The sequence below is a fragment of the Daucus carota genome, chromosome 2 (assembly GCF_001625215.2).
Source record: "Daucus carota subsp. sativus chromosome 2, DH1 v3.0, whole genome shotgun sequence".
Lineage (NCBI taxonomy): Eukaryota > Viridiplantae > Streptophyta > Magnoliopsida > Apiales > Apiaceae > Daucus > Daucus carota.
This window is the reverse complement of record NC_030382.2, coordinates 9,760,180-9,782,679: the sequence shown is the minus strand read 5'-3', so window position 1 is coordinate 9,782,679 and position 22,500 is coordinate 9,760,180. Positions and strand designations below refer to the sequence as shown.

The 22,500-nt window shown below is 41.1% G+C and overlaps 1 protein-coding gene across 1 annotated transcript; it reads right to left on the bottom strand.

The window, feature by feature from the left end:
• Window positions 1-12,302: 12,302 nt before the first annotated feature.
• On the bottom strand, window positions 12,303-17,552 carry LOC108203710 (uncharacterized). The gene is made up of 4 exons (XM_064086600.1): window positions 16,139-17,552; window positions 14,412-16,069; window positions 13,092-14,360; window positions 12,303-13,043 (listed from the first exon to the last, which is right to left on the bottom strand). Exons 1-4 carry the CDS (start codon window positions 17,550-17,552, stop codon window positions 12,303-12,305), a joined length of 5,082 nt encoding a protein of 1,693 aa, XP_063942670.1.
• Window positions 17,553-22,500: the final 4,948 nt, after the last annotated feature.

Sequence of the window (22,500 nt, the reverse complement as noted above, 5' to 3'; positions counted from 1 at the left end):
CAACACAACTATGATTTTGGTGAATCATCAAGATTGAATCTGCCAAGACAAAGGGTATGGAGTAGAGACCATCCTGTTGAACAAATCATTGGTGATCCAGACACAGGAGTGCAGACTAGAAGAGCAACTCAGAATGAATGCAACTTTGCTGGATTCTTGTCTCAGACAGAACCAAAGAAAGTTGAAGAGGCTCTAAGTGATCCAGATTGGGTATCTGCAATGCAGGAAGAACTCAATCAATTCGAAAGGCAGAAAGTTTGGAAGCTAGTGCCAAGACCTAAAGGAAAATCTATAGTTGGCACTAGATGGGTTCTTAGAAACAAACTGGATGAAGATGGTATTGTTACGAGGAATAAGGCAAGACTGGTTGCAAAGGGTTATTCACAAGAAGAAGGAATTGATTATGATGAAACCTATGCTCCAGTTTCTAGGCTTGAAGCAATCAGGATGTTCTTAGCATTTGCTGCACACTCCAACTTCAAAGTATATCAGATGGATGTGAAAAGTGCTTTCCTGAATGGTGATCTAGAAGAGGAAGTCTATGTTGAACAACCCCCTGGGTTTGAAGACAAAGAATTTGAAGACTTCGTATACTTTCTCTTCAAAGCACTCTATGGCCTGAAGCAAGCCCCTCGAACCTGGTATGACACTCTTTCCAAGTTCTTACTTGAAAATGGTTTCACCAGAGGTATCATCGATAAAACTCTTTTCCGTAAAAAGCATAAGGATGATATAATTCTTGTACAAGTATATGTCGATGACATTATATTTGGTTCTACTAATGATCTTTTGTGCGAAAGATTTGCTAAGTTAATGCAGAGCAAGTATGAGATGAGCATGATGGGAGAATTGACCTTCTTCCTAGGACTTCAAGTCATTCAGAAGCCTGACGGTATTTTTATCTGCCAATCTAAATACATCAAGGATCTTCTGAAGAAATATGGAATGGAAGAAGCATCTCCTGCCAAAACCCCTATGCCAACTGCTGTCAAACTTGATCAGGACAAATCTGGTAAGTCAGTTGACATCACGAAGTATCGAGGTATGATTGGCTCTCTCTTATACTTAAATGCTAGTAGACCAGATATCATGTTCGCAACTTGTTTATGTGCTAGATTCCAGGCTGATCCTAAAGAGTCACATCTTATAGCTGTTAAGCGTATTTTTAGGTATCTTAAGGGAACCCCCAATCTAGGGATTTGGTACCCTAAAGATACAGGTTTTAATCTGATTGGCTATACAGATTCTGACTTTGCAGGATGTAAGATTGATAGGAAAAGTACTTCAGGAAGCTGTCAGTTTCTTGGACGAAGGTTGGTGTCGTGGTATAGCAAGAAGCAACACTCCGTGTCTACGTCTACAGCGGAAGCTGAATACATAGCTGCTGGAAGTTGCTGTGCTTAAATCTTGTGGATGAGGAATCAACTACAAGATTATGGACTCATGTTGGATAAAATTCCGATTCTGTGTGATAACACGAGTGCCATTGCCATTGCCAACAATCCTGTTCAACACTCCAGGACAAAGCATATTGATATCAGGTATCATTTCCTTCGCGAGCATGTCATGAATGGAACAGTAGAGTTACACTTTGTACCTACTGATCAACAAATTGCAGACATCTTCACTAAACCACTAGACGAATCCACTTTCTCTAGACTGGTTGGTGAACTTGGGATGTTAAATATGTCTAATTAATTAGACAAGAAATAACTGCAATTTGTTCGTAAATTCACAAGTTTTAAAATGTACATATTTTCAGGACTTGTGAATTTACAAAGAGCATCCAGTATTTTACATATTTATCTGATAATTAGTTTTAATTATTTGCCATGATTTATATGATTGGCATAATTTTATGTGATTATGTGATTAATTGCTAAGTGGTAGATATCTAGAATTAATTTTCTTGAATTATTTAAGTGCTTTTATTCAATTAATGAATATTAGTGTTTATTTGATTCATATTTTAATTAAATTTGATTAATGGATTTGAAGCAATTCAAATTATTTTAAGTTGTCCATTAATTGAATTTTAATGAAAATACTTGCAGCATAATTAATCAAATATTGGTTGACTAATGTTAATTTGGTTTAACATTATTTGAATTAATTGTGAATTATTCAGTACTTTATTGAATTATTTTGTTTTAATTTGATAAATTGTTGAATTTGTGCATTATTGATCATTACTGTCGAAATTTCTAAGTTCAAATTGAACTTGCGCCACTTATACACTGTATGTGTATAAGGGGCAAATCAGACATTTCAATACTTGCGCCGAGGGATGCTCACCATTTGCACTGTGTGTGACTTAGAATTGTTCTAAGTCACAAAGTTGCGCCTCTATACACTCATGTATAGAGGGCACAACCGTCTTTTCTTAAGTTGCGCTTTCCCTCGTCATCTGTACTCAGTATAGAGGGCAAGTTGGTAATTAACCAACTTGCGCCTCAATATTACTGTTGTATATATGCTCCTCTCCCTTAACAGTTTTTATTCATCTCTTTCATATATACATACGCATATACACTCGTTCAAAACCTCTCCACTGCCATTCAAACACACGAACTCGAGATTTTTAAATCTCCAAAACACAAACAAAACTCTGTCCATTTACTGATCTGAGACCAGATTTAGGATCCCCGTAACAAGAGCTTTCACTTCATATAAATCTTTTCACGATCCGTGACCGTTTTTCGTAAGGGTTTTTCAAACCTTTTCATCTTCTCGGACAAATATATACAAGATTTTAGTGTCGAAAATTTGCGAAGCCGATCCCATAATTCTTAGAATTTCGAGAAGAACAACATACTTGAATTTCATCAAATTCTAAAATACTTGGAATTGGGGTTTTACGGAGCGTTATTAATTAATTATTTTTGTGACATAAGTTGAAATTTGTTCGTTATTTTTCGTGAAACGAAATTTATAATCATTTTTAATTCTAATTAAAAATGGCTGCAAATTTTGAGATTCCGAAAACAAATTTCACTATTGTTGAAAATAATAATTTAATTACGCAAGCGAATTATCGACGCTGGGTTCGATATATGTCTGAATTTTCATTCGCACGATTTGCTATGATAGAGTCTGTTTATCTTAACAAATCTCTTCTACGAGATTTCTTGTCTTCTGTTTCTGTTGTGAACGCAGGACAGGTACTTGGTCTTACTTGTCAAATTCAGGGACGAACATTGTCAATTACTGAAAACACCCTGAACTCTACTCTCCAATTACCAACAGAGGACTTTGAAGCAGTTCCTGATAAAGCTGAAAGGATTAATTTCTTCTTTGCTATCCACTGCCAAAGGGAGCCAACTGGTGATCTTCCATCAAAGATGTATGTCAAGCACTTACCTCGAGAATGGAATTTCTTCTTTAATTCCATCTCTCATGTATTTGCACCAAAGACTGGAGGGTTCCATGGCATCACTACCTTCAACCAGGAAATTGGGATTGCAATAGCACAGAACACAAGGATTAATCTGGGTCATCTGATCATGGGAGCTTTTCAGGACTCTCTAAGAAAGAACAGACATGTACTTCTCTACCCTCGATTCTTCCAGATAGTGCTGAATCAGATGCTGACCCCTGCTGAAAGAGCTGTATATCCAAATATCGACAATGTCATCTGTTCTTTCATGACCACAAGGGTAATCTCTATGCTGGAAAGCCATCAGAACTACACCAATAATGAACATGTGGTCCTTCCGGAGGCAATGCAAGAATTTCTAAACAACCAGAACTTGCCTCCACCACCTGTTCAGAATGTTGTTGTTCCTGAGGTTGCTGAGGAGGTCCCTGAAGAACAAACTGAGCAAGTTACTGAGCCACTTAGTCAAGCCAATGTTCCTGAGGCTCAAACTTCTCCAGTTGAAGAAGAAGTGATAGTGGAAGATGCAGAAACATCCTCTGACAACAATGCTCAATCTGAAGGCGAGGATTCATTACAGGATAATTCCACTGATTCTGAGGATGAAGTGAATAGTCCTATTCCAACCACTGAAGCCGCACCTTCTGATGATCTCATGATGGATGTTGATGAGCTTTTCACCAACACTTACAATCCACTACTACAGTCAGGTATCCCTTCTGACTCTGACAACTTGTCTTTCAGTGCACCTGATTGGGTTCAGAATCTTTTGGATTCCAATCAGCTTTCACCACCTATCACAAGTGCCAATGAATTTGAAATCCCCCAAATTCATAACCAAGGCACCACTTCACAAACACTTGAAGCAGAAACTACTCAACCCCTCAGCCAACCAATTATTATTTCTGAGAGAGAGGGAGAAAGTGCCTTAAGTGCACCACAAAAGGAGGTTGTTTCTGAAACTGCAGCTCTGTCTCCTAGTCAGGAAAGGAGGATAGAACCTGAGACAACTGCAGATATGTCTATTTCTTCACCACCTCAGCCAAATGATACTCCAATGCACAGTGAGGTTGCACACACTATGGAAGAATTGACGGTTGCTAACACTTTGTCGTCCATGTCAGGGATAGACACTGTTGTTACTGATCCTATTCAGGGTCAAGTGCCTTCACAGGCTTCTGGGGGAAACTTGGATGAATTGCCACTTTCTGCATCCTTGTCTACCCCCCTGGGAGGAACATTCCCAGATCCCTTAAGGGACTCTTCACCTCTCGAAGGTGAACGGCAATCTGTTTCTGAGCCCTTCATATCAGGAAGTGTGCCAGTTATAGAGGATTTGTCACAAAGTCATTCGCCGTCACAGGTAGTTGTGGGAAACCAGGGTGCTTCGCCTATTCAAGGATCACATCCTTCGAGCCCTGTGTCTACCCACCCTGAGATTCCAACTCAGGATCCAACCAAGGACTCACTACCCTCGAGTAGTTGGCAACTTGTTTCTAATGACTCAGGTTCATCTGACGAGGAAACTGAGGACGAAGGCTTACGAACCTTCATTGCACCTTCTGTGACCTCTCTAGAAGAGGCTAAGAAGATTTCTTCTGCAGGTACATCTAAGACTGCTGGAACTTCTTTGAGTGAGAGGGAAACACCAACAGAACTTGATATACAGAAACCCTCTGACCCACTGAGTGTTCTAGTTTTGAGTGAAACGAGAGAAACACCTACAGAACGAACAAGTGAGAACCCAACAGCCCAACCTACACTAATTCCAACTGTATCTGTGACAGAATTTGAAGCTCTGAAATTCAAAGTTCAACATCTTGAAGCTGAAAATCTTGTTCTACGGGAGGAGTTGGTGGAGATTAAGTCTACTATGGAGCAAAGGTTGGCTGCTCTTGAAGCTAAATTGCTGGCATCTCAACCTTCCAGAGAGGATTACTCAACTGAGGGGGAGAGAGCAGCAGAAAAAGCAAAAGGGAAAAGGGTGATTACAGGGGTGTCTGAAGAACTGATTGATTCTGCTCTTAAACATCAATTCAGTTACAGTCATGATGAATACATCCCTGAGTTTGTGGATGACAGAATAATAAGAATGGTTGGTGCTGAGAATGATGATCTGGAAGAAGGAGAAATCCCAGACAATGAAGTCTTTGCTGATGAACTTGCATATCACAATGACATCTTCCCTCCTCAAGAATTTGAAATTGCAAATCCACAAGACATTGCTGATGTTTCTAAGGATTATGCTGAGCAAAGGAGAGCAAGGGAGAAGTTAGAAAATCAAAGACGAATTCGAAGGGAAAGGAGACTTGCCAACTTACATAAAGATGGAGCTGAGTGGGACATTGCTAGATCTGTGTTTGATTTCCCAGAGGTCATTCAGGAAAACAATGATGACGAAGTGAAAGATATCTTTGACTCCTTCAGGAACAATTACAAGGACTTACATGATTATCACGAGGTGTTAAATGATATCATTTCTACTGTGTCTGTTGCTGTTCTTCCCAGGAGAGGATGGATGGTAAACATATCATTTGAGCTACAAAGAGAAGGCCATGGACTCAAGCATGTGTCAAGTCAGTTTCTCAGAGATCTATCTTTAACTGAGCTGTTTGTGGTAAGAAATAAGATCATCTCAACCGGCAGAAAGCATAATGAAGTATTCAGAGATATGGTGGAAGAATGGATCTCTGATATTGGAGTTGAAATTCATGACAAGCCTTCGGTTGTCAAGTATTTCAAGGATGGTATGATTCAGAGTATTGGACTCACTGATGAAGCATTGTCAACATACAATCCTCGTATACTGAAATATCTGGAAACTCAAGTCAGGGAGAAGTGCTCAAGGACTAGCAAGGGAAGACTAACTGCTGAACTGCTATATGCCTATCGTCTGAACTTTGCTGCTCTGAGAGACTTAGACTTATCAGCAATCAATCGTCAACCACCATATCCACTGCCTCCACTCAATCCTGAAATTCCTGAAAATCCAAAAGCACCTGTTGTCACCTATAATCCTACTTCTGTGATATTCAAAAAGAAGAAAGACTCTGAGGCCACTGCTATACCTCTGACAGAAATTGGAAAATTCTCTTCCAAAAGAATCATTCGTGATGTTGCTGCTGTCAAGTTATCAGTTGTGAAAGAAGACAAGAGTGTGCTCAAAGATTTGATTGATCTTCTAGAGATAAGAAAAGCTGTAGAGACTGTCCATAACACTTCAAGGGTTCGTGCTCATCCATCAAGAATCATCATGAAAATTGAAGGAATGGAGATGAATGTCACCTTTAAGAAGTTGAAGAAAATGGTTCATGCCCAAACACTAGAGAAGATGAAGAAGAATCTAGAGCAACCTCCACCTGAGAACACACTAGAGCAAGTGGAACTGAGTACCATCACTGCTAGGATTGAAGAAATTGAGAACAAGCTTACTCAGAAGAAAGAAGAGGAAGCTGCAAAGAGAAGAGCAGAGCAAAAGCTGATTAATGCAAGAGCCAAGAAACCAAGAAGAGATTAGTTCAGGCTAGAGGAACAATGGCTGCTTGTATTTACTTTTGATTTCTGGAAAATGTAAGATATAATCCAGACTGTACTTAGTATTATTTCCTGTTTAAAATAGTATGCTTTTTCATTGTGTCAGTTGAGTTATCCTCTTAAAGGATTTGCATGTCGAACTCTAACAATCAAATAGGGGGAGATTGTAAAGCATAATGTAACGTAAATGTAATTACGATAACTCAACACAACAAAAGACAGGAAACAATACGTAAGTATAATACCGGAATCTACAGGTTGGAGATTCGATACGAACAGACAAAGACAATTAAGATATCTGAGACGAGCATCCGTCCACTGGAAGAAGTTCATTAACATGTTCAAGCCTCAGTGAAGAATAAAGCACAATCAGTTTCTGCTATCAAGATTGCCTAAAGATCAAGTATCAAAGACCAGAAGATTCCAGTATATTTATTTTGATTATTTATAATCAAATTTATCGAAGCAACATCTAACCCGGAATGACTGATCAAGTATATTATCAAGCAAAAGAATTCAAGGGATTATTTCAGTTCGAGTCGTTCGTGAACCAGACCAGTGCACAGGATGTCTGGACGTACGAAAGTATTCAGTGGATTCGATCAACGAATTAATTGATCAAGTCAATCGAGCTGCTCCAAAATATTGCCAAAGAATTTATTAATATACATATGTATATATATATATATACATTAATTGTGAATTACTTGAACATAAATAATTCAAGTAATTAATTAAACACAATTAATTCTATATATATATATATATATGTATATATATATATATATATATATTTAATAAATAATGCAAATGGGAGTCTAAGGCAAAACACTCTAAGGCAATAGACTACACAGTGAGATGAAGCGCAACCTTTGACCAAGTCAAAGGTTGCGACCTCAACGGTGTCCAATGCACAAGTACAAGCAATGGAAATATGTCTAAGTACCAGGACATCCCTTCCTGGAGGTGCATTAGCGCAAACTTTGACTCTAGTCAAAGTTGGCGCCACCCTCACACAGTGAAGCAACTCGAGCGCAACTTCACTCATAAATCTTCTAAGTTGTTTACACTGTGAAGACCACTCTACACTGGAGAATGGAGCGCAACATTTGACCAAAAGTCAAATGTTGCGCCTCCTGTCAATACAGTCCCCTTTACATAATTTACTTAGATTTATTTTAAGTGAAGGCATTGCGGTAAGAGGTGGTTGAGGCGCAACTTTGTTATATATGTATAAGTATATATATGTATATAAAGTTGGCGCCACTTCCTGCATTCATTTGGAGTTAGATTTATTTTTATAAATCGAATCCGTCCAGGACGAACTCAAGTCGTCCAGGACGAACTCGTTAACCATGGTTAGTTGTTGGAAAGCCTATAAATAGAGGTTGATGTTTTCATTTGAAAACTACTACACACTTTGTAAGTGCACACACTATACACATTCTCGAGAGTTAAATTAGAATATCGTTTTTATCGAGAGTTTGTAATAGAGTGATTGTAGTCTCTGCAGCCGACACTTGTGTTGGAATTTGTAGCACCCGAGGATTATTTCTAATACAAGAATATTCCCCGACTTGCTGGAGTTATTTATTTTCGATTGATTTAACATGGACTGAAACAGAATTATCCGCAATTAAATTAAATCGAAGAAATTGGTACGACGTATTCAACCCCCCCCCTTCTACGTCTGATTGGACCTAACAGGTTTATCCTCCACCGTATCGAAGGCAGAGATCGAGTGGTGTCTCAGGTATTATGACAAATGTTGCATCTGGGCGCACCCTCACCCCTGGATGAGGCCTCATATATTTTATTACAATCCCAGACTTCGCATCCCGAGGATGGTCCTTACACCAAAGCTGGTGAAGCTAGGCATTGGTCCCCCTCTTCACCCGTACTTTAAATCCATAATTGAGTGGTTTGATATTGCTCCAATTCAACTGTCTCCTAACGGCTGGAAACTTGCTATTGCCTTGTACATACTGTATCGAGATCACAACCAACGTACGCCTACAATGGAGGACTTAAGTTATTTCTTCAGATTGGGCGCGTCCAGTCTCGGGTACTACTATCTTGTGGTGTGGAAGACTCATAATTCCACTGGATGGTCTGAGGGCAAAACTAGTAATGAGAAAAAGTGGAAGGAGCCATTTTTCTATACTTGGCCGGACGAGAGAGTCAGAACTCAATTCAACACACAACCCAGTAAGCCTTTCCTTCCTTATCTAGGCGCGCCTTATTTCCTATATCCTTCCTCTTTATTATTCACGTACTTAAGTATTCTTCTCCCCTTTATGTTTAGTTGAGAGAAAACAATTTGTTTTGTCTGGGTGCGCCAAAAGGCGTGCTGAAAATATTATTAATCTTCCCTATGAGGCCAAGGTCATCAACCATTTGGTCACCACCGAGCGTCTAATAGAGTATGGATTCTTAAGTGAAGCGGTGGGAAACATATGCCCATACCAAGATTTTTACGGGGGTCGTCCTATAAAGTGGAAAACTAGAGTTGTGGAAGAACCCGAGGCTGAGGAGGAAGAAGAGTCTGATGAGGACATGGATCAGGGCGCGCCTGATTATGGTTACCTTTCTTCCTTTAATGTGTTCACATGTTCTCTGCTGTCTATATTCCCATTATCGCCGTGCTTACTAAACATGCTTATATTTTAACTTGCACTGTTTCTTGTAACATTTCTTTTGTTTTACATATTTTCAGATATGTCACTCCCTGCTGGATTTGGTGTAAAAAGTGGGCGCGCCACCAATGTCGGCGCGTCCAGTTCTAAGCAGGCACCCAAGGTGTCTGTTGGCCAACAGGTTACCAAGCCTCCTTCCCCTAAGAAGAAGGGTCATGAAAAGAGAAAAAACCAGGAGTTAGATGTGCACACCCCAAAGAGGTCAAAGCTGCAGGAGTCATCATCTGAATTTCCTTATGAAGCGCCAGTGACAGCTGCAGGTGACTGGTTTGCCAAGGTAGCAGATGGATATATTGAACCGTCTAAATTTATGAACTGGCAACAGAGAAATGGCGAGCAAGCGGCTGATGCATGTAGGCGCGCCGCAGCTGAGCTTTTCTTCCACTTGACCTGTAACCCATCTGACACTGAGAAGCTCAGGGCGAGCCTTGACACGGCTTACGAGGAAACTGCTAAGTTAAAGAAAAAGTTATCTGAAGCTGAGAAAGATAAGGCAGATCTGGAAAAGTTTAAGAACAAGGCTGTAAAAGACATCTCTAGGCTGAAGACAGATGCAGACAATCTCAGGGTTGAATTGAACAAGACGGCGCAAGATCTTTCTGCAGCAAGTGAGACAATTGTCTCTTTGGAGAAGAAAGTTGAAAAGTTGGAGGGGCAACAAGCTGAGACCAGTCGTATTGCTTTTGCTGATGGGTTCAGGAGCTATGTTACCGGCTTCCTTGCTGTAGACCCTGATTACGACTGGAGTAAGTTCGTTCCTGCCACTAGGTCATGGATCGAGGAATTCAAAGTGGAACAAGCCCAGGCTATTGAGGATAAGAGACTGGAGATTGAGCTGGAGGCTGCTTCTGACTCTGCCAGAAAGTTTCTGGAACAACCATCCCCACATGAGGCGCGCCCAGATGGTCAGGAATCTCAGGAGGATCAAATCCCCAGAATCCAGTCTGGTGGTGATATACCTCAGGAACCTCTGGCTGTTGAGACTGCTGACATGACTGGGTCGCAACCCAACCTTAATGACTCTTCTCAAGATCGAGTCTGAGGTTTTGTTTATGATTTTTATCTATCTGGATTCTTATTTGGGCGCGGGTCCCTGTAACCCTGCAACTTGTAAAAGAGATTATCTGGTACTTTGATTGTGGCACAAGGGCGCGCCCTTATGGTGCTGGCTTACATTGTAACTGTTTATTGCTATTGCTGTTTAATTTACCACGCAAATGTCTTGTTTCTTTGCATTTCTCTTTTTAAGTTGTATGTAATTGATTGGACGCGTCACATATTGGAGACTTAGTTTGTTGATGTATAAGTAACCTACGAAGCATCATCTGTAAAATGTCACCAATATTTTCTTCAACACCTTGTCCTAACATCTGTTATATTTGACAAAGCGGCGCGCCCTTTCTACGACCAGGTATGCTACCAAATCAGACTAGATTCGCTGGATTACTCCCTTGTTTTACTTCGCTCTAGAGATCCTTATTATTAAAAACTAAAATGCTAAGGCAACGTTAAAACTATTACAGCAATATCAAGATAATAGAAATAACGTGGCGCGCCCTGTCTTTGTAAAGAGTAGAATCAGTTGAAATGTATCAAGACTTAGTACTTAACAGGTGATTACAAAGGGAGTTCTGCCATAAAGGGTGAATACATGCTGTGTCTATTGGCTGTTCTCATGTTACTTCTACTGATAATATTTCTTCAAATGCTCAGCATTCCATGCCTTGGAAATGGGCTCCCCCTGCATGTCTTCCAAGTAGTATGTTCCTCCAAATATCTCAGCTCGAATGCGGTACGGTCCCTCCCAATTTGCACCAAACACTCCATGACCTGGCACTTTCATTCCAGGCATCATCTTGCGCAACACTAAGTCTCCTATCTTGAACGGTCTAGGCTTGACTCGACTGTTATAGAACCGGGCTGTCCTTTGTTGGTATGCTGCCAACCTAACTTGCGACTCCCTTCTGACTTCTTCCAACATATCGAGATGTAGCCTCTAGTTGACCTCATTGGCCTCTTCCTGAAAGTGGTCTCTCCTGAAGGAACCTACTCCAACCTCTACTGGAACCATAGCCTCACAGCCATATGTCAACATGAATGGCGACTCCCCGGTGGTTGTCCTTGGCGTAGTGTTGTATGACCATAGTACCATCGGGAGCTCCTCCGGCCAATCACCTTTCTTCTCTTCCAACTTGGCCTTTAGCGTGTGTTTGATTATTTTGTTGATTGCTTCAGTCTGTCCATTGCTTTGTGGATGGTATACAGCTGCAAAGTTCCTCCTTATATTCAAGTCATCACATAACTTCTTTAATTCTCTGCTATCAAATTGCTTCCCATTATCAGATATTAGTTTGAACGGGATACCAAATCTACACACAATTGAATTGAATACAAAGCTTGTTATCTTCTTAGCAGTAATAGTTGTTAGAGGCGCGGCCTCGGCCCACTTTGTAAAATAATCAACTGCTACTACTGCATACCTGACTCCTCCTTTGGCCTTTGGAAGCTCTCCAATGAGATCTATCCCCCATAAGGCGAATGGCCATGGGCTGAGTAACGGAGTCAGACTTGTTGCAGGACGAGATGAATATGTGGCAAATCGCTGGCACTTGTCACATGCTTGCACAAACTTGCTTGCTTCACTCCTCATAGTCGACCAGTAGTATCCTTGCCTAAGGATCTTTAAAGCAAGTGAACTACCTCCCCGAGTGATTGCCACATATTCCTTCATGCACTTCCCTTAAGATGTAGTTGCAATCGTCCCCTGCGATGCACTTCAGCAATGGTTGGTTGAACCCTCTTTTGTATAAGATACCATCATATATCACAAATCTTGCTGCTCTGTATCTAAGACTCCGGGCTTCCTTTACACTTTCTGGGAGCTGGCCATTCTGGATGAACTTAAGTATTGGGGTCATCCAGGTATCCACAACTTCATCCTCGACTTCCATCAGATCTTCTCTGAATCGTGTTACCTTCTGTGCTTTTGACACACTTGGCCTCTCCTGAACACAGAATTGAATAGTTCCCAATAGCCTGGTGTCCCTCCTAGAACTGGCTTTTGCCAATGCATCAGCACCTTCATTTTTCTCGCGAGGGACCTTTTCCAAATGTACCTCTTTGAATTTCTTCATCACCTCTTGCGTGCGGGTCATGTATAGGTTCGTCCTCCAACCTCGAGCCAAGAACCCCCCATTTACCTGGTCGACCACCAACATGGAGTCACTGTACACAATAAGGTTTCTAGCCTTCATTTCTATAGCTAGGGATAAGCCATTAATTAAAGCCTCATATTCTGCATCATTGTTGGTAGCGGGGAACCCCAAGTGGATGGCGTTCAATAGTCGACACCCCCCGGGACTGACCAAAACTATCCCCACTCCAGCTCCATCCGAGTTGACAGCTCCGTCGACATGCAAATTCCACCATGCATCATCCTCTACCAAAAGACCATCAATGGGTTCAACAACTGGACTCTACGGTACTATTGCCCACTCCTGAGCATCATCTTCAAATTCCAACAAGAAATCAGCCAGGGCTTGACCTTTGATAGTAGCTCTAGGCTTGTAATCCAAGTCAAACTGTCCTAGCTCAACAGCCCACTCCATAAGTCTTCCTGTTGCTTCAGGTTTATGCATAATCTGGCGCAGGGGATAGGAGGTTCTTACCTCTATCTTATGTGCCTGAAAATATGGGCGAAGTTTCCTTGCCGCTAAGATCAAAGAATATACTAACTTTATCATGCCGGTGTATCTTGTCTCAGCATCTTGAAGCCTCTTGCTAACATAGTACACCGGAAATTGGGCATCCTTTTCCTCCTTTACAAGGACGGCACTGACAGAGTATCTTGAAACAGCCAGGTACAAGATCAATGTTTCTCCTTCTACTGGCTTGGCCAAGAGAGGTGGCTTTTCCAACTGCTCCTTTATCTTTTGGAAGGCCTCCTCACATTCGTCTGTCCATACGAACGTTAATCCTGCATCCTTGATAGCTTTAAAGAACTCCTTGCATCTATCAAAGGACTTGGACACAAATCTATTTAATGCCGCTATTCTGCCTGTCAAGCTCTGTACCTGCCTAACATTCTGAGGAGGCTTCATATCGAGTAGCGCCTTGATCTTTGCAGGGTTAGCCTCGATCCCCCAATGGTTTACCATGAAACCCAAGAATTTACCGGACTCCACTCCAAACACACACTTCTGCGGGTTTAACTTCATTCGATGTTTCCTGAGTATGTCAAACATTTCAGCTAAATGTTGAATATGATCTTGCGCCTCTTTGGACTTGACCAACATGTCATCCACATAAACCTCCATAGTCTTACCGATCTGTTCCTTAAACATCATGTTCACAAGGCGTTGGTAAGTTGCTCCAGCATTAATTAGTCCGAACGGCATCCCTATATAGCAGTACAACCCTCTGTCTGTTATAAATGAAGTATGTTCCTGATCTGGCTCATGCATGGGTATCTGATTGTATCCTGAATAGGCATCCGTGAAACTTAGCAAGGCGTGTCCTGCCGTGGCATCTACCAACTGATCTATCTTTGGGAGTGGGAAACTATCCTTTGGGCATGCTTTGTTGAGATCAGTGAAGTCAACACAGGTTCTCCATTTCCCATTAGGCTTCTTAACAAGGACAGGATTAGCCAGCCATGTAAGGTAGAATGATTCTTTAATTAGCTTGGCACCCAACAATCGGTCAACTTCCTCTTTTAGTGCTTGGGCCCTTTCTCCACTAACGGGTCTTCTCTTCTATCTCATCCCTTTCTTGGTAGGATCAATGTTCAGGTGATGGCTCATTACCCCCGGGTCTATCCCTATCATGTCGGCATGGCACCAAGCAAAAACATCCAAGTTGCTCCTCAAGAAATGGATAAGGTTCGCCTTCAACTCTCCTTTTAGCTTGGAACCTATTCTTAATACCTTGGCTTCTTTGGCTTCTCCCACTTGGATTTCAATTGTATCTTCAGCTGGGCCGGTCTTGGTTGACTCCAGGGGCAACCTTGGGTCTAGATCAGACTCTTCTTTGGTTCTGGACGTCTCCCCTTTTTCCCATATAGAGCAAGGCTTAAGTTCCGCATCCGAATCTACCTCCATCATTTCCTTCCCTTTTATTCGCTTAAAACTATCCTCTTCATCAGGGAACTGGACAATATAAGTCATGTTGACCACCTCACTAGCGTTCGCATCAGCGGGTTCTTTCAATGATCTACTCTTCCTGAAACCTTTGAGGGATTGAAGGTAACACTCTCTGGAGTCATATTGGCACCCCCTCACGATCCCAATTCCCCCCGGTGTTGGGAATTTCATAAACAAGTGGTATATTGATGTGACCACCCTCATTTCTTTTAGTAGGGGTCGCCCAACAATGGTGTTATGTGATGAGTCGTGATCTACAATCATGAAATCCATGACCTGGGTGGCCGAACATGTTCCTTCTCCTAGGGTCACTGGTAGCCGGATTGTTCCTTTCACTTTCACCGCTTCTCTTCCAAACCCATAGATGTACACATCCTCAACTTTCATATCCTTGTCAGGGAGGCCCAGCTTCTGGTAGGTGCTGTAGTAAAGAATGTTGACTGAGCTACCATTATCAACAAGCACTCGATGAACATTCATCGGGCCAATACGAAGGGCGATCACTAGGGCGTCATTGTGCGGGTGGTGAACCCATCTGGCATCTTCCTCTGAAAAAGTAATGTCAATAGCTTCTCCTCTAAAGATCTTAGGAGGCCTAGATGACAAATTATGTATATTGGTAAGGGGCCTACCTTTAGCTTCCTTTGCATATCTCTCCATAGCCTTGGTCCCCTTACCAGCCAAATGTGGCCCTCCAAAGATGACATGAATGCTCCCTTCCTTAACGAACTGGATATCTTCTTGCTTCCCCCTTTCTTGATCACTAGTATAACCAAGTCCTCTCTTGTCTTTGGCTCGAATATCCCGTCGGGATCGGGCTTCACGTACTATCCACTCATTAAGGTGACCTTCTTTGATTAGCGATTCGATCTCTTCTTTCAGTTGCCTACATTCATGGGTGTCATGCCCAGTTGATTCGTGGTACTCACAGTACTTGTCCTTATTCTTGGCTCTCCAAGAATTTAGTGGTGCTGGCCTGCGAAAGAGTCCCTTGTCTCGATTAACTTCGAAGATGTGGTCAATTGGTGCAGCGAGCGATGTCCAATGATCTCCTCTTTCTTCATGATCCCTAGGAGGCGTGTAGTTCCTTTTGTACGTGGTGTTGACCCGATTGGGACTTCGTCGCCTCACCCTTTGTTCTGGACTTGGGGACCGGTCTCTCCTCTTTTGCCGGGCCTTAACAGGGCTTCTCTCATTCTTCCTACTCTCAGCCAGTGATTGCTCGACATTCTTGTATGCTTCAGCCCTTGCATAAAGATCCGCTAAGGACTTGGGATCATTGCCTTGCAAGTGTTTCCAAAAGTCGGTTCCTACTCGAAGCCCTGCCACCAAGAAACTTTTCAATGTCTCATCTGTCGCTCCCCGAACATTAGATTATTCCGCATTAAAACGCTTGAAGTAAGCATGGAGAGTCTCTCCTTCCTTCTGTTTGATGTTTGCCAAAGTGGTGACCGGTGGAGCATACTTGACGGTTGCCTGGAACTGAGTCAAGAACATAGTCTGCATGTTTGTCCAAGTAATGATGGATGCGGGTTCCAACTTCCGGAACCATTGATAGGCGTTATCCCTGAATGTGGAAGCAAGGAGCCGACACCTAACAAGATCCGGTATCTGGTAGACACCCATTTCAACATTGAACCTTCCAAGAAACTCCACAACATCCGAATTACCATGAAACTTTAGATCAGACGTGGTGTTTCTGTAATTGGCTGGCAGTGGAGCTTCTATCACTTCGGCAGAGAATGGTGATAGGGCTTGGCTTGAGAGAGATGTCTGGCCTCCATCAAAGTGTGCTAGAAGCTTTCTAAGGCTGTTGACATCAATAGCTCCAATGCCTGGAATGGTTTGGACATTTGGCTGTGGCGGAGTCGTTGATGGTAGTGTTCCGGTAGTCGTGAAATCACTTGTCGTGGCAAGAGGATTGGATTGATTAGCGGGAGTCTGAGCGGATGGGGGCACATTGGCCTGAGATGAGGCTTGAATATGAGGATCGGCAATGGTCTGTTGATGAATCATTCCGTTGCCCGGAGACGTCGCATGCTCGCGCGTTCCTCCATGACTCTGCCGTCCTTCAAGCACAATTGGGTCTCGCTCTGTTCTTCCACCCAAGCCACGGGGTTCTTGTTCTTTTGATCTGTCATAGCCCTTTGAGTCTGACCCATGTGGAACTTCCTTCCTATGCCCATCTCGGCCCGTGCTTGTTGTTCTTGACCCGGTACTCGCGTACTCAGGCCTACTTTCAAGATCCTTGATTAGGGATAGCAGATCTGCCCTACTGACTCTTCCTCTGTATCTTTCCGCCAGAGAATTGATATCCCGACTGGCCTCTTCCAGATGCGCAGCCGCTCGCCTATCTTGCGGAGGTCTCCCTCCATCTCTGGCACCTTCTCCTCCAATGGTGGTCTGGCCACCTGATGCAAACAAGTTTCGTGGAACAAACACATGCCTCCTATCATCGTGGTGGCCTGACTGACTGTCTTCCTCAAAGGGTTGCTTCCCGGAACGATGTGTTCCGGGCACAAGAGATTCAAGTTGAACGATTCGCTCTCTGAGCGCTTGTTGTTCTCTCGCCTTGTTTCTCAGATAGTGAAATTCTTTAAGCAACTCCTCGTTACTTATGAAGACCGGCGGCGAGTTGGAGATGGGACGTCGCATATCGACGGGTTCCCCATCTGTTATGATGATCGCTCTATCTTGAGGAGTGTTTCCCGCCGGTGTATTGTCGACGGGGGTATTATTGCCTCCTCCTGATCTGGGATCAGGCGGTTGGTTCCCGCCGGGCGTTGTCTCGCCGTGATTCGACATCTTTCTCCTTGATGGAAAATCTTGAACTATCCCCTCCTTCTAGCGCCAATTTGTTAACGGAGAAAACTGGTAGGTCAACAAAGATGAGGTCCGCAGCGTAGATCAAGATTCTTGTTGGCGAGAATGTAGGGAGTGGTTGGTTGTTTGTTATGGAGGCGGCTACAATTGTAAGCAAAGGGTTCGAGATCGCTAACTGGAATAGCTCTCTAGAATGATCGATGCCTACAATCTGCCTACGTACCCCTATTTATAGGGGATCAAGCCGGTACGTAGTTCTTTCTCCTAAGAGACCCATATGGGCTGGGCCTCCCCTTGTAGAATCTTCCTCCTGAAAGGGGCCCAATACGATGAAGCCTAGCCCTAGAGCTTACCCCAAATGTATGGACATTACCTTTCTCCCCGACAAGGACAACCCGCCAGACTACAGAGATAGAGCCTTCGAGGGCATTTCTTCTTCTTCTATCCTCTACCTCCCAAGGAGGATAACTCCTCAGACTACAAGGTAGGGCCTTTATCACTTCAACAGTAGGATTTACTTAGGTTTAAGGGCGTCCCCCTAAACATAAAGAATCACCTGCTGCCCTTCTGAATCATGATTACACGAACTTTCCCTGGCATGTGGGCGCGCCTGATGATAGGGCGCGCCCTGTCTTCTAACAGGGCTTCCTTGAAGTTGCCTCAGCCTCACTTGTCATGGCCCAACTACGTCCTTTTGTGGGCCTGGCCAATATAATGACTTCCCATAATTTTGCATATAACAAAGACGTTGACGATGAAGTAGAGGATTATCCCTTGTAATGGATACAAGGTTTATGAAGGACTAGCTAATCTTTTCAGGCTAACTTTTGGAAATTCACTTTGACTTTTAAGACTAAAATCCACAAATAGAAATGTGCATATAATACTGCAAGTCGTTGGCCTAACCTTGGTGAATGAATTTCTAACTTCTGTACAGACTAATTTAGCAGCATAAAACTTTTACCATCTGTTATGAATTGTATATGATCAATGAATGGTGTATGATCAAGTTTGCTTATTATGTTTATCTAAATTATGTTTATATGAAATTGCAAAGTATAGTATAGTTTGATTGGGTTATTGTTATTGGATTGGAATGAGTTATTTTGATTGGGTTACAGGTGGGATAGTAGCATATACAACAAGGTCATGGCGTTTTTTATGGTAATATTTTTGATTAATTTAGTTGCTTTCAAGCGAATTAAACTTATTATATTTGAATGAAAACCGTCAAATTTATAATTTGATTATGAGGCTTGGGCACAGGACAAGGAGTTTTATGTTGGTGACAACCTTGGTACATTCTCATTTCTACTTTCGTCGGTAAATCTTGAATGCTATTTTTGTTTGTATTGTTATGGAAGTCGTGAAATATTATTTGACAGTGCTAATTAATATGTTCCGTCTCCTCAATATTTGCAGTATATATCCAGATATCCGGTGGAATGTAATCTGTTCTTGGTTAATGGAACCGGGCGTCAGAATTGCATCCAGCCTGCATTGTCCGAAGCTCTAATTACAGGCAATGACACGATTGTTCTTGCAACCCAAGGGAGAAATGGAACATTTGTGTAGGCCAAAAATTGCTCATTATTGTTAATAAAATCCACCTTCAAGACCAAACATTTAATCCACCTGCAATACCAAACTCTTAATTCAATGATATTTCACTCGTTCCTTTTATAAGATGTCGAGAGTTCGAATCTTGTCAAAGACGTCTTTCTACGAGATATCGAGGGTCCGAATCTTGTCAAAGACAAGGCGGGTATGTGCATGTGTTTAATTATCAAAAGAAAATTACGAGTTCTTGAATATATTGCTTCTTAATATCCAAATACAGGCATGATTCTTTAAGAAGACAAATCAAATTTTAGACTAACTGTTAGATTTAGGTTACTGAAATTTACTGTGTCCTGGTAATAGAGGTGCTAAATGGTTTTTAAAGGTTTTGCATCCTGTTTTCATTTTTATTTTACCAAATCTCAGGTTGTTGGGCTCGCTACCATAAAAACATATTTTTACTAATTTGTCACGAAATCTGTAATATCCCAGATTTTTAAATTTAGTTGTGATTATTATATATCTAATTTGTGCAAATATTGTTGTTGGCTTTAATGGAAAAGTGAATTGACTATGTGAATAGTTCTATGTGATTATACTTGTTCTATGGATTAATATGGATTATACTGAATATGCCTCCTCCTTCTTTCTCTGATTCTGAGGACGGAATCCCTATAAGGAGGGTAGATTGTAATGACCCGGACTTTTTTAAAATTTATTTATTATTATAAAAGTGATTTTCTTCAAAGAAGGGAATAAGATTTAATATTTTATTCCAGTTTAATGAGTTTTCAAAGTTTTATAATTAAACTCCGGGTAACTGTGTTATTGGTATATGATTATATTTTCATTACTTAGTTTCACATATTGTTTTTCAAAATTCTAGATGATTATGATGTGAATATATGTGTTATGTGATTAAGTGGTATCGGAGAATTCGTTTGTTAATTAACTATTGATTAATTATGAATATTATGTGATTTATATATGAAATTTTGTGAATTTTATGTTATCTGATTTATTGGGTTGACTGCTCATATGTATTCGTATTTGCGAGATTTTAATTTCTATATGCTCGGGATAAAATATAGTTTATTTAGATATGCTCATATCGATTTATGGATTTCTATGTGATTTTATGATCAATTTGCGGATTTAATTGCGTATATTTATATTTAATTATTAATTATTTGATTATTCGTAAAACCGTCTGCTCGTAACGGTGTGCGATTTTACTTCCCGGAAGTTTCGAGAAAACTCACCTTTAGCCTAATTTTAATATTCCGGACATTTCCCGTGTTTTGACTTTTTCGATCCGGAGTACGGTTTTCTCCGGAGTCGTTTCAGCGGAGTTTTGCGAGTATTTTAACTATTGATAATTATCTGGTTGTCTCGATATACATGAAAGCCTGATATTTTGATTATTATATTACTTTTTATCGAAATACGTGCAAATGGGACCCGCAGACCACTCATTGATTTAAAAAGCCCCGTTTTGCTAATTATCTCGGAAACCAGTACCGATTGGACCCGTATTTTTAATATATAGTTATTATATATCGTATCTTCATGTCATAAACAATCCAAAGGGGTACCAATTATTCATAAATATAAATAGACCTTTCGACAGCTTTATTTCACCCTTAAAATCATTTCACCAGTTTTTCTGCACGAATACCGAGAGAAACTGAACTGCGTTCTTCGTGTTCTTCGCAATCAAACGAAGATTTGAAGGCGTTATTGGAATCCGATGGAGGCGTATGAATAGTCAAAACGAAGCTGTCGGCGCGTAGAATCTAGTTTAATCATCGTTTTATATGCAGATTCGACAGGTATTTTCTTATTAAATTTCAAAAATTCAAAATTAATTGATTTAAATTATGAATTTTTGTAAATTATCTTGTTTGTATGATTTGATGATTCCATATTGTAGTACGTGTTTTTCTCGTACTACAATAGATTTTATTTTCAGACATGTTTTCTTCGTTGTTCTTGAATGTTCTTAATCAGATTTTTGATTAAGAAATCTGGACTAAAACTGAGTACACCAGCATGTTTGTCTTGATTTACGGAGTCGATGTATATAATCAGATTGTTTGTGCGAGTTGTTTATGGAGCTCGCCGGATTTTTAAGCTCTGGCGGTGTTCTTCGTCTTGATTTAAAATTACGGCTAAAATACATGCTAATATATGATTTTGACTATACGAATGAGTTTAGGGTAGTCTAAATATGCATTCTCGTGATTTTGGAGGTGAGTGGAAGCGGAAAACGCGGAATCCGGAAGTGGTGGGGTGGCCGCTGCGAGAATTGCAGTTTGGTCCCCCATAGTTTTGAAGATGGTGAGTTTAAGTCACCATAGTTTTAGAACTTACTAATTTGACACCTTACTTTCAAAAAGTGACAGTTTATACCCTGATCCAAACTTTCGAAATCTGACAGTTTAAACCCCTTCATTACATTTTTCAGAAATTGTTTTTAATTAATTATTTTTAAATTGAAAAATAGTTTTTAATCATTTCTTTATTCAAAAATAAATCTAAATTAGTTTATTAATTAATTTTAATTAGTAATTAATTATTTTATTTGGTCGATTAATTTAAATATTAATTGATTAATTATTTTAATTAATTATTGTTGTTCCATAAAATCTCCCTGGGCTTATTTTATAGCCCATCATATTATTTGGGCTTCATTTGGGCTTATTGGAATCATTCGGTTAAGGATAATGGGCTTCACCACGGCTGGGTGAATCATTGAAGGTGTACAAGAAGGTATATGGACTTGTATTGGAAGCACAATGAAGACTGCTATCAGAACGGGGTTGCACCTGAAGGCGCTTTAGGGGTTACCGCTGCTAGGGGTTACCGCTAAGTGTATCCTGGCTTGCAGTTACGGGGCTGCAGTTAGGAGATGCCGCTGGCAGGGCTTCCGCCGCCTGGGCAGAACGACAGGCAGACTCCAAACAGGACTCTTCTTCCTTGTTTCTAGGAGGACGAATTGGAAGTATATTGGGAATATATCAGCTGCTATTTATCTACGAATTAAGGGAAAAATACATCTATTATAGAGATAATTACAATGGGTGGAGATAATTCAAGAATATTCGGATAATCATGCAAGATGAAGGCTTCAAGTGACCTGCTTGGAGTAGGATACCGCTGGATAACTACTGAAAGAAGGCTGTTTTATCCTAAACTAGAGGGGATAAGAGCTTATCTCTTCAGAGTCCTAAATCGAGAACTACATGGGCTTGATCCCTATAAATATAGGGTATGTAGGCACCTTGCAAAGGGACTTGGATCATTTTCACGAGTTCTACACTCTAAAGAGAGGCACGTGTAACCTTTGTGACAGATATTTCTGGGCAAT

Coding starts and splice junctions, on each gene's coding strand:
- LOC108203710 (XM_064086600.1), bottom strand. CDS start 17,552: ATGTCGAATCACGGCGAGACAACGCCCGGCGGGAACCAACCGCCTGAT. Junction 16,070..16,138: donor TCTCCATGCTTACTTCAAGC/GTTTTAATGCGG, acceptor TCTTGGTGGCAG/GGCTTCGAGTAGGAACCGAC. Junction 13,044..13,091: donor ATGCTCAGGAGTGGGCAATA/GTACCGTAGAGT, acceptor CTTTTGGTAGAG/GATGATGCATGGTGGAATTT.